This window comes from Rutilus rutilus (assembly GCF_951802725.1).
Source record: "Rutilus rutilus genome assembly, chromosome: 16".
Taxonomy (NCBI): Eukaryota; Metazoa; Chordata; class Actinopteri; order Cypriniformes; family Leuciscidae; genus Rutilus; species Rutilus rutilus.
The window spans coordinates 34,719,217-34,732,140 of NC_140224.1; the positions used below are offsets into that span (position 1 = coordinate 34,719,217).

General features: G+C 36.8%; 1 protein-coding gene across 1 annotated transcript; it reads right to left on the reverse strand.

Moving 5' to 3' along the window:
* Positions 1-289: 289 nt before the first annotated feature.
* Positions 290-11,951, reverse strand: LOC311306286 (uncharacterized protein; the record flags this gene model as incomplete). Its single annotated transcript, XM_084434608.1, has 6 exons — positions 11,683-11,951; positions 5,853-6,017; positions 3,514-3,593; positions 916-1,212; positions 790-825; positions 290-399 (listed from the first exon to the last, which is right to left on the reverse strand). Exons 3-6 carry the CDS (start codon positions 3,581-3,583, stop codon positions 290-292), a joined length of 513 nt encoding a protein of 170 aa, XP_084290734.1. The 5' UTR covers positions 3,584-3,593; positions 5,853-6,017; positions 11,683-11,951.
* Between the last annotated feature and the right edge of the window lie 973 nt (positions 11,952-12,924).

Genomic DNA, 12,924 nt, shown 5'->3' on the forward strand with positions numbered 1-12,924 from the left:
TTTCACAGAAATCTATATAAAACAGAAACAGTTTTAAAACCTACAACCAGAGTTATATAGTTCAGTAGTTTGAAGTAAAACAGATAGTGTGTATGTACAGATATAGTTTATGGAGTTCCTATAAAGTTTGTGTCTTTCTTGATCTTCACATTTAAAGTCAAACAAAACTCAGTGTTTTCGTACTGCTGAGTCAGTGACATTAGAAAGATCCTGGATTTTGCTCTTGGAAATTGCTGTTATCATCATGTTTATGGCACAGAAACATCCTCTGGAATCCGCAAGGTTTGCTTTAGTTTGGTTTCTTTTTGTAAATGATTGTCATTATGATGATGATGATGATGAAGATGAAACAGCCTGTAACTGCAGCGATGACAGTGTTCTTAGATCCCAAACCATTTTCTGTTCCAGAAAACTGTTGTTAGTATATCTCGCTGTGCTTTTAGATGTGAAAAGGTGCAATTAAAATAATTGTTTTTAAATCATAAACTCAACTTCAGCCTATCAAACATCACACAGTCAGATTCTCCACACAAACTTCACAAAACATTTCTGCTGCTGAGAATCTGATCAAACTGATTTCTTGACAGACAGACCAGATCTAAACATCTCTAAAATCAAATATCTATGCATCTGTTTGGAGACCATGATCATACATCAGTTTCCACCTTAAACTCTAAAATAATTTATTCACAGGTGATTTTTAAAATGAGAAATATTCTGACAAGAGACTAAACATCAGTTTTCTGTGTTCCATAAGTAACTCAATAATCAATGTTATATATTTCTTACCAGGATCTTCAGTAACAGTGTCAGGTTTAACGGTCTCTGTTAACAGATGTTAAACCACTGTTAGTAGATTGAAAATACATTTGCAAACATTTATTGAATTATAAACAACAGTATTATATACGGTACCTGTTAAGTTCACAGTGAATTTTGTTTCATTGTTTGCACATGTTGCTTGCACAAAGAATCTGAATTGTCTCGTCATTACTGTAGTTGAACTGAAGCTGCATGTGAAGCTGTTTCTCTGTTCACAGGAGTCCTGAGGAAACTCTTCTCTACAGATTGCAGAGTCATTATATTTCTCAGGGTACAGAAACTTATAGAATTCAATGCAGCATTCAGACTTATTCAGAGAGACGCTGCAGGTGAAAGTTACTTCTTCACTCACAGTTCCAGTCACATCCTCACAGCTCACACTGATGTGATCTGAAAAATAACAATGTATATCATATAATACAGCAACTGAATAATAATGAAGATCTGGTTTTTGTTACATCTCAGTAAACTTTTAACATATCAGGGCTGCGTTTCCCGATAACGTTGTCTCTTAGCGCGCTACGAAGACTCTTAAGGTATAACTTAACTAAAGGTATACCATTGCTAGGCGTGTTCCCCGGACCATGCCTTAGGAAGCTGCTTAAGATATTCCTTCTTATGTGCGACGTAACCCGGCGCTGTCCGTGGCGATGGTGTTGAATTGGTTGATATCAATGGCTTGAGAATCAATTATTCTCTCGTGCAGGGGCTGTTTATGTGAGAAAGCGGTGTTCTTTATAAAAGAAGCATTTCAGAATTAGTTGAAATTGCATTTATTAGGATTCATGGGATATTATAAAAAATAATCCAAACAATAATAGCCTAGCCTACATATTTTAAAATTGTATCATATATTGCTGTCACAATAACCATTTCAAATGTTTACGTGTTTTCTTCTCTTTCCCATTTTTGTTCGCTGAGGTGGAGCTGCGATGAAATATTGTTCTTGTAAATACTTTCCAGCATTTCAATAATAAAAGTGTACATGTTACGTACGGTGCTCGGCAGTGATCAAAAAGGATTTAAACAGTGAATTTTGAATATTTTCTTGTAAACTCAGAGATGTGGATTCAGACGGCAATTAAATTAGCCTATCACACGACCTGTTTATCAAAAAACAGTAGGGATAATTTGGCCAGGGATTTTTACGTGGGTTGGGTGAGAAAAAACACTGACATCATGGATTCATACAGCAATAAAATCACCGACTTACCCCAGTAAATGTTTAAAATACCGTACAAGCCCATGAGAAAACAATTAGCGTCCAAATAGGACTTTTGCTTTCACTGGCCTTTGAAAGCGACCCGCAGACGCGCCGTCTTTTAGAAAAACTATTCTCTGTATCGCTGCCATAGTTTGAGTAAACTCCCCACCACAATCATTCCCTTTAAATAGACTATTAAGCCTTTAATGGATTGCCGACTTACCCCTGTAAATGTTTAAAATACCGTACAAGCCCATGAGAAACAATTAGCGTCCAAATAGGACTTTTGCTTTCACTGGCCTTTGAAAGCGACCCGCAGACGCGCCGTCTTTTAGAAAAACTGTTCTCTGTATCGCTGCCATAGTCTGAGTAAACTCCCCACCACAATCATTCCCTTTAAATAGACTATTAAGCCTTTAATGGATTGCCAACTGATGTACCTTTGGATAATATAATAAAAAATCTAACAACAATCAGTATAATGACAATTTTCTTCTTTGCATGAAAACACTTGAATTAGCCTGACTGAACACTGTCTGGGTGTATTAAAACTTCAGAATTATATTCGTGTACAGCAGTGGTTCTCAATTCCAGTCCTCGTGACCCACTGCTCTACACATTTTGTATGTCTCCCTTATTTAACACACCTGAACCAGATCATCAGCTCATTAGGAGAGACTCCATGAACTGAACTGAGTGTGTCAGATAAGAGAGACATATAAATTGTGCAGAGCAAGGGGTCCCGAGGACTGGAATTGAGAACCACTGGTGTACAGTGATAAAGCTAAGAGTGGTCCAGACCAACCTTCCGAAAGTATGACTTACAGAAGGTACTTAACTAAGAACGTTTCGGGAAACACATATTAACGATAAGGTACAGCTTAAGGTGTAACTTAAGAACGACGTAGCGTTAAGAAGGTTTCGGGAAACCCAGCCCAGACTTCTTGTGTTTGTGTCTATGTAAGTCATTTAATGAACATTTATCTATGAACCTATTCATAAATAAAACCACTGCATTATGTGTTTTTGTATTCGATTTTTAATACGATTTAATCTCTAATGGGAGGTTCACATTTTATTTATTATGAATTATAGCAGTATATAGTAATATATACACTACAGTCTCTGCATGCAATATCCTGACTGTTTCTTTTAATCATGTGCATCAGATCAAACACAAGATCATGTAGTCTTGACTGAAAATGTGATTTTGTGCTTATCTGTGTGAACACATTATTTTATGTAAAAGAGTGTGTGTGTAAACACCTAAAATGCACTGCTCCCTGACTCTAATGGATTTCCCTCTATTGTGTTAATCATTCAAAAGTAAATTGTTCAAACACTTTGACTGAACTGGATAAACTTCAAAAGGTTTAAAGAGCCACTTGTGCTTTAATCAAATTTGACCTTTTTTCTTCTTCACTCTCTCTATATTTATTCCCTCCTCAAAATTCTCACTCTTTCTAGGGGAAAGTTTATTCTCTTACCATCAGCTTGACAGACAGCAGTAAAAGTCCAGACCAGAATGAACAGTTGCACTGCATTTACAGCATTCATGCTTTTGATTCTGCAACAGAAAAATAAATTACATCAATTTGCATCAAGAGAGAAACTTAAACAACTAGGACTAATAAGAAAGTGCTAGATTAAATAGTAAATATAGACGATTTACTGAAAGTTGAGCAGAAATTTATCAGAAAATGTTTGCTTGCAATCAGTTTCATCATTAGGAATAGATAAACCAACAACAATAATTCTGCCATCATCTTAGCTGATGCTAACGCTGAACTAGGCCGTTGTAAATAACATATAGTTTGTTAATTTCATGGGTGTTGCGCTTCAATGCAAAGTATTATATTTGATCTCTAGCAATCATGTGTGCAATACTAGAACTGTTTAATATTTAGTTTTGCTGTTATAACGTGCATTAGCTCGTCAAGGTTAATTATAGGAGTTGTCACGTGTTTGGAATGATGTTGCGCTGTTTAAAGGATATTATCTTTATGCTTAGTTGTTTATATTGATGTCATTTATGTATATTTCATCTGTGTTTGGTGCATTTCAATTGTCAAAGTCTGAGGTTGAGGTATTGTGAAGTTGTAAAAAACGTAATGCGTGTGCGTGTAACAAGTCCAGACAGAGCACGGCTCACAAACTATGTGAAGCAGATAAAACTGTTCACAGTTTAATTGAATGTATGACATAGCAGTAGTTTTTCTTTCATTATTAATTTAATTTCTGTATTTTGTTCATATCCAACACTTAATGTTATTATCATGCATGTTCATTTATCACAAGAAATTAGATATTTCCAGTGCCAATTATATATTTCCAGGGAAGGGAAACCATAATTCTTGCAAGAACTTTGATATTTTGTGCCGTGGGGGAGGGGAAAACATAATATAGGGGAGGAGCAAATGTATGAAAGCTTCCACAGAAGCCTTATAAACCATTCCTCTTTGTGCTCTGTGAGCGCTCTCTTTATGCTCTTTCTCAATTGAAAATGACCTCTTAGCAAAGGTTTTCTGTCAATTAGATTTTGTCATAGTTCTTTGAAAGTGACAGTGACAGTCAGAGGAGAATGTGTCTGAAATAGACGAAAATGTCGAGGAGGACCCTTATTATGATATCTCATATGAGTTATGAGCATTTCTCCTCAGATGAGCCTGAGACTCCTAGAGCCCTATCTTGCACCCAGCGCAATTGACTTTGTACACTGACGCATGTATCATTCCTATTTTGCACCCGCGTAAAGCGGACTTTTCACTCCACAGAAGCACGTCGGTTAACTAAGAAATACACTTGCGCTCCCCGGGGTGGTTCAGCGCAAAGAGGCGGCGTGTTCCGGCGCAAACGTTCCCTCATGCTATTTTACAGGTTTAGAAAACAATTGCGCCATTAACCGAAAAAAAAAAAAGTTTAAAGTCAGTGGCGCGTTGCGCATGTTATTCATATGCTATTTTAAGGGCGCATGCTTGGCCATAATGTAGCGTGTGCACAACGCGCATACACTTTGATTCTCTCATCTACACACAGATGCAGCAGTTATCATTTTTGCAAATCATACATTATTACGATAGATAGATAGATAGATAGATAGATAGATAGATAGATAGATAGATAGATAGATAGATAGATAGATAGATAGATAGATAGATCTGCGCCTGCTCTTAAAGGGAATGTGAGATGTCGCTTTGATTGGTTTATTGCACATTACGCCCAAACCACACCTATGAATAATTAAGCTACTTCAGACCAACCCCTTTTAGATTTGCGCCGGGCGCAAGAGTCATTTATCCCGCCGGGAAAATAGCAACAGCGCCGAGACCCACCCACAAAGTTACTTGCGCTTTGCGCTTGACATCTGCGTTTCAGATCGTTAAAATAGGGCCCCTAGTGTTGACCCTCATGTTGTCTAGCAGATAAATTACCTTCCAAAAATGGAACGTTATTATGATCCCACTCCCCAATTGAATGACAGGGTACAGCTGTGGCCAAATGTGAAATTTTTGCTGCTTCAGTTATGCTGTTGATTCACATTTTTCTAGATTATTGTGCAGAGTGATCAGAGGCATTTTACATAATTTCAAAAAGCTTTATCACAAAACCCCCAAATTCACTGTTTTTGTCATTGGCACCAAATGACTAGCTAACATAATTTTACTAATCATATCATCAGCACATGATTGCTATAAAAGGAAGGAAGAAGTGCTTCCAATCATTGTGTTCTTCTGTTAGCAATGGTTTCCTCCAAAGAAAGATGGAGGATCATCTTTGCATCAAAATAGCCTCACATGCAAGGAAATAGCTGCAAAGAACCATTTACCAGATCATCAAGAATAGAGGTTTGGCTGCAGTGAAGAAGGCTTTAGGATGTCCCAGAGTGTCCAGCAAGTACCAGGAACTTCTCCTCCTGAGGAATCACCAAGGGAATCGTGTCACCACCAGTGCAGAACTGCTCAGTATTGGCAGCAGGAGGGTGTGAGAGCATCTGCACACACAGCGAGGCCAAGACATTTGGACAACGACCTGGTGTCAAGAAGGGCAGCAAAGAAGCCACTTCTCTCCAATAAAAACATCAAAGATTGACTGAAATTCTGCATGAAGTACAAGAAATGGACAGCAGGAGACTGGTGCAAAGTTATCGTATCTGATGAAGCATCCTTCTGACTGTTTGAAACATCTGGACAATCGATTGTCCAGAGAAGAAAAGGTTTACACTTGCCTACATTTTCTGTTTTTATAGAAAAACCACATCCACTTATACACCCTAATTAAGGACAACTGCTTTATTATCGGAGTTGATGTGGTGACGAACAAACGGGTTATTCCCAAATATCGGACATCTACTGACCAGTCTTTTACCAGACACTGGCAATTTAAATAAATGTGATTGTGCTATCAAAAGCCAACTCATTCCTTCAATTACAATAAAGCACAGAGAACACAAAGAAAAAGATCCATTCATGATAATATTGCTGCTGAATCTACAGAGACAAGACAGAAATTGAACATGATGAAATAAAATTATTTCTATTGCATTGTCTTCACTGGCTGAAAGCAAAAAGAAATCCAAATATAACTCTGTAGTAAACACTACAACATTATTCAGACAAAATTATTTATTTAAAATTTTTGCCATTTTGAAATATCTGCAAAATGTGTAAATCACAAAATACAAAAACACCATGCATTTACTAAAGATTTTCCTGTGGGGCTGGTTATGGATTAGTAAATATAAAGGATATTATTTTCCTGTTGAGAGAGTTATTGGTCACCTCTGGACTGGTCTGTATGTTTTCAGAGTGTTCATTCACTCTGACTCTCCACAGCGATCAACAGCATATCAATAAACTTTCCCTTTCAAAATGTCACATAGAAATTTGCTGTATTTTTGGCCAGCTGAGAGTGTGCCTCTGAAATCACAGTGGTTAACGGCCGTGCAGAGACCTCTGGAGGGGTGGGTGCTCAAAGTATAAAAGGCAAAGTATAAAAGGGGGCACATAGAACAAGGCTTTAAAAAGGGCTGAGCTCAAAATATCTATACAGCAATATACAGTCAGGTCCATAAATATTGGGACATCTACAGTACACAATTCTAATTTTTTTTTTTTTTACAGATGTATTACTTTTGGAAGTGCAATTTGATTACCATATATGCAGATTTAATAAAGTTGAATTAATGAAACTTTCTGTCATTTTTACTCTTCAAAGTGTACACTTGCAGGTGTTGATAGCCCCTTTAAATAATAATATAGGCCTAGATAAACAATAAACGATAAAAAGTGGGGGATATAGCAGCATATAAAAATATTGTCAGAATGTCGTCTCTCAGTTGCTGAATGTCGCGCAACAACGTTGCTACAGCCCTGTCGCGTCTTACAATTTCTACGTTGTTACAATGTTGCGAGCACGTAGACAGCACCGTTTACACTTAGATAGTAAAATTTGTAAAGATATTGACAGAATGCTTTTTGACTTCATCTGGAAAAATCGTATCCATTATATCAAAAAAAGTGTTGTTATGAACAAATATGAATCTGGTGGGCTCAATTTTTGGGATTTCAATACTCTAAATAATACTTTTAAGATTAATTGGGCTAAACATTTTCTTAAAAACCCTGTCTCGATTTGGAATTTTATTCCCCATTATATATTTTCTCGTTTTGGTGGTCTGCGCTTTATTTTGAATTGTAACTACAATGTAGACAAACTCCCTGTAAAACTGTCCACTTTTCACAAGCAGGTCCTCTTAGCTTGGTCTCATATTTACAAGCATAATTTTTCACCTCACAGGTATCTAATTTGGAATAACAGAGATATTTTGTATAAGAACAGAAGAGTGTCTTTTTTTTGAGAATTGGGTACGTAATAAGATTCTGCTGGTGGACCAGCTATTTAATGAAGAGGGGCGACTTTTCTCCTATAGAGACTTTTTATCAACATATAGCCTAACATTCCAGTTACACCGAAAGAATTCGCAATTGTATTTGACGCCATTCCATCAGGCACAATCATGCTTTTTAAATATACTGGCAGACTGCCACCTACCTCTATCTCTCTCCCCGATGTGGCTGAATCGCCAATTGGAAGAATCTGTTTTTCCCAACTTCCTCATAACAATAAGAACATTCGTGCATTATTCCAGAAAGAAATTGTTTCTATTCCTAATGTTAAATTTTATTGGAACCGATTTGTAAATGACATTGATTGGAAAAAGGCTTGGATGATTCCTCACAGATACTTGCTAGTAAACAAGGTGAAAGAAGTATCTTTCAGAATAATTCACAGATACTACCCGGCTAATCATTACATGATTAAATTTAAAAGAGACATCAATACAAACTGTTCTTTTTGTGAAGACCACCCAGAAACTGTTTTGCACCTCTTTTGGTATTGCCCACTCACCAGAACATTTTGGCAAAACCTCAGCAGATTCATAATTGATCATATTTATAAAGATTTTTCTTTATTGTGGAAGGATGTTATTTTTTGCTTTTATAAAAGTCAAAATAATGAAAAGATGTATTTCATTATAAATTTGTTAATTATTTTGGCAAAATTTCATATTCATAAATGTAAATTCAGTGCTAAAAAAACTAGTTTTGTACTTTTTCTCCATGAAGTTGAACATTATATTAATCTGATTTCTGGCTCAAACAACAAAAAGGCTGTTAAAACTGTCAACATATGGACCTCTTTTTCTTTTAAATAAGCTTCCCCTAGCAATTTTGTTTTATATATATATATTTATATATATATTTAGTTTTTTTTTAGTTTTTTTTGTATGTTTTTATTATTGTATTTTATGTATATTTTGGCTATTCATATGTCTTTTGTATCCTCTGTTTGCAATAAAAAAATAAAATAAATAAAATAAAAAAAACAGCACCGTTGCCATAGCAGAAATGCAACGTGCCAGAGACGTTGCCACAACGTAGGCCTAAATGTGTTTGCTGGGTAGGCATATGAATAGGCTGTATTTGGGTATTTTTCAAAACTTTCCCCTAATGGGATTCTTCGGGACTTTTTTTTTCCTTACTCAGGACATACTGAGGATACAAAATCAGTTGAGTTTGCTTCTGTTGCAATTTGTTCAACCTTTTTTCATAAAATGACTGGACTATTATTCCATTGCAACAGGTCTAAGGAGTTTGTTGTTTTCATGTAGCCTTGGCAACTAGCCGGCCTGAAAGAACGCACATGAAATGAAAATTGTTGAACTCACCTCAACATGTCTTTTACAATCATTTAACCCGCCATGGGCAATGCTGAAGTCACTGTTACAAACTGTACAGCGTGCAAGACTGTCATTATGTTTTACTCTTATAAGACAGGGGTACACTTTCGTGTAGTATGGCGTAAAATGTGTCTTAAACTTTTTTTTTTTTTTTTTGTGGCACTCTCCCTCTGCCATGACGCTCTGTTTCTAGATACACTGAACTGATTAATTCAATTCGGGAGAAGAGATAAAAGCCCACCCACACTTACAATTGATTGGTTTATTTACAGAAACAGGCCAATCCGGATGCTCTCTATCTTACATGAGCTCTCTATCATGAGGCACACGCACGCAAGGTCTCTCGCTCCCTCTCCGCCGTGCGCGCGCTACACGGTTTGGAACACAGTCTCTGTCTCGATTCCGGGAGATTTTAACTAATTTGCGGGCATCAGGGATGTGAATGTGAATCAATGTGAAGCTGCTTTGCCTTTGATACAATCTGTATTGTAAAAAGCGGTATGTAAATAAAGGTGAGTTGATTTGACTTGACTTGCCCAGATGCTCACAGAAGCTTCTGCACACCAAGAGCTGCAGGTAAAAATAAAATAAAAAAAAATACAAAGATACTGCAAGCCTTACAGTGTTGTGATAATTACTTTTAAGGCACTCTACGTTTTTTTAAATAAATAATAGGGTAGAGTGGGGGAAAACGCCCCCCTTAAGGAAAATGTGACATTACAGTGAAACAAAACATAAATGTGACTAGAATTGCCATCCCGGTTTTGAGTGACTATGGCAGGAGTTATTCACCAAATATTAAAATTGCTCAGCCTTCATAATTAATTAGTATTTCCACTGAAAATATTTTTGTACAAAGGGGGCGTTTTGCCCCAGCGGTGGGGTAAAACGCCCCCCAAGGTGGGGTAAAATGCCCCCTTTCTTACCAACCAGTTTGCTTCATAGATAAACAGCAAAATTAACAGACAATAGTTTTTAATCTCTAAAGGTAAAAGGCAAGTAATGTATCAACATGTATATATATTAATATTTATTTCAGAAATGTTCAAAATAGGCAAAATTAACTACCTTCCATCAGTGAGCTAACTGTGCTAGCAAGCTAGCTAGTTAATGCTCACTTGAGGTATTTTTTTCATGTTTTGTTCAAATATTTAGATTTTACCACCTAGTTATACTGCATTAAGTGTAAAACAAAGGATTTGATAGACAGAAATATTTTATTATAGTAATTATGATAGAGAAACTATGCCCCCAGGGGGGGGCGTTTTACCCCTCGGCGTAGGGGGCGTTTTACCCCACAAGCTATGAGTTTTTTTAAATAATGTTTAATTTTTAAAATATAATTATATTCCTTATAAATAATATATGATCTCAAACTACAGACTTCACTATTCATCTATCATACATCACTGTGATATCCTGCAGAACAATATTCTCTTAAACACTTATTTACTAATATCTGAAAATTATAGCATTTACCATGTAATCCTCTTCTCTTCAAATGTGTCGCTGGTGTCAGCTTATCCATAGAGATTTGTATATCCCCGTTATCAACGTAGTGCATAGCAACAGTAAAAACCTATATTGACTACTTTTAGTGGTTATTTTGGGAAAAACAGGTGGGGGGCGTTTTACCCCAGGGGGGCGTTTTCCCCCACTCTACCCTAATGTAATAATAATAGTTTAAAGTATGAATCGTCCCGGATGAGTTCATCATGTGGGTCATTTTATTTACGGCTAAATTATTATTCATTCATTTTATAATAGTTAGATTGGGGAGGCATCCACAAAAGGGCCTTTAATTACAAAAAAAGGAGAGGACATTTTACCTTGACAAAAGGGCACTTTGGGCACCAAGGGGCAAAGGGACAGATGCTCAAGCACCCAACCCAACCATTTCAAATTTCAATAAGGTAGCCTACTTCATTTTTAATATTATAGTTAATATTTTTCTATTAATCTATTAGTCTGCCTTTATATTACTTAGGCTACTATTCTAACATGTCAAATTTCTGTCCCGTGCAGAGTGAATCCAGCATTAATATGAATCCAGCATTAGGCTAATCTGTCACTTCCAAAACGTTGCAGCTGTAACTGTCTGTCGGTCCTCAGCATTAAAACAGACTGAAAGCCTAGACCTCCCTTTACTATCAATAACATGCTGTCGCTTTATCAGTTACACACAAAGTTCCGTTATCATCAATGAAGTTGCCAGCAATGAACAATAAATATCTTACTCACATCGTGTCTACACTTTGTTTGTTAACGAGAAGTTTCGCGATGCTGCATTCCTGAACTGAATAGTAGCCTATACAAAATAAAGTTTTTTTCTCACCTCTTTTCAGCGTCAGAGTTCATTTACTCTGACTCTCTCTATTGCTAAACATCTACAATGACATTAAATATTTTTACTTACGTAGTTATGAACGCACAGCAATACCACACAAGGAAAAAGACTTTTAGAAAATAAACAATGCAGGAAAACTCCGTATAACTTTGGTTCTGGACGCTGCCGAATTAAACTTTTTGCGTATACGCCAAGTATGATCAAGTTCGACATGCGTGATTTTGTACAATGAGTGTGTGCTTCTCATTTCTTATCTGTGCATCCTCGGTTCGTTTACTCGCGTCTCAGCTCCTCCTCCTGTAGGATGCGAGGGAAGGCTGCAAGGAAAGAAAAGGAGGACAGAGGAATCGAATGAAAGCTTTTTTTATAGACATTGGAATACTTGATCACTCGAGCGTCACTTCACCGCGTCATCAGCAGCACTCAAAGGATCTGCCCTTATTTTGTTAAAAGTTAGTTTATTTAAGAATATTAACAAAGCAAGATACATGTTGAAACATGTGAGATGTGTGCTTTATATAAACTGCAAAGGTAAAGTATAAATTAAAATGATTGTGACCGATGTGAAGGGGGAGGATAATTTATACGTGCGTCACGTTTAGCCAATAAAACTCTTCCGCATAGGATACACCCGTGTATCCTCGCTCATAACTCCTCTGGAAGCCTCCTCACTCCTCGATCCTCGACTCCTCGCGGTGCAATTAGAGAATTGAGATGTCCTTCAAGATGGCTGAGCTCGATCGGTTTCCGGGTCATAGGATGGAGAGAGGAGACGAGGAGGGATATTGAGAAGTACCCAGTGTGTCTTACCGATAATTTACCATTCGTTCATCCCCACTGGCCTAAAAACCTTTGGCTTTACGCATTTGAAGGCAGTTTGACTGCTTTATTTGGGATAACCGGCGCCAAAACATCAATCATACAAAATAATAAATGTATGAGATCAGTGGTAAATTGGCTTTTGTAGGGAGGAGCCCTTATTAATGGTAAACGGTCATCATTCAAAATCGCCCCGTAAAATGACTTAATGTGTTTTTACACCAAAGGGGCTCTTTTTCTAGTATTAATGTGTAAGGTAGGGTTGAGTAATTCAAACCAAGAGAAATACTTTACATTTCACCTACTTTATTATTATTATTTTTTTTTACCTTTAATGTTAACAGGCAGGCAACGGATTTCACCCTCGCAAAATGTATGAAATTGAACATGTTTGACAATATTGGTTGGCAAATATGTAAACATCTTTTTACGGTTTTTCTCAATTGTTTACACACAAATACTGGTACTTGAGACACAATGACCACAACATGT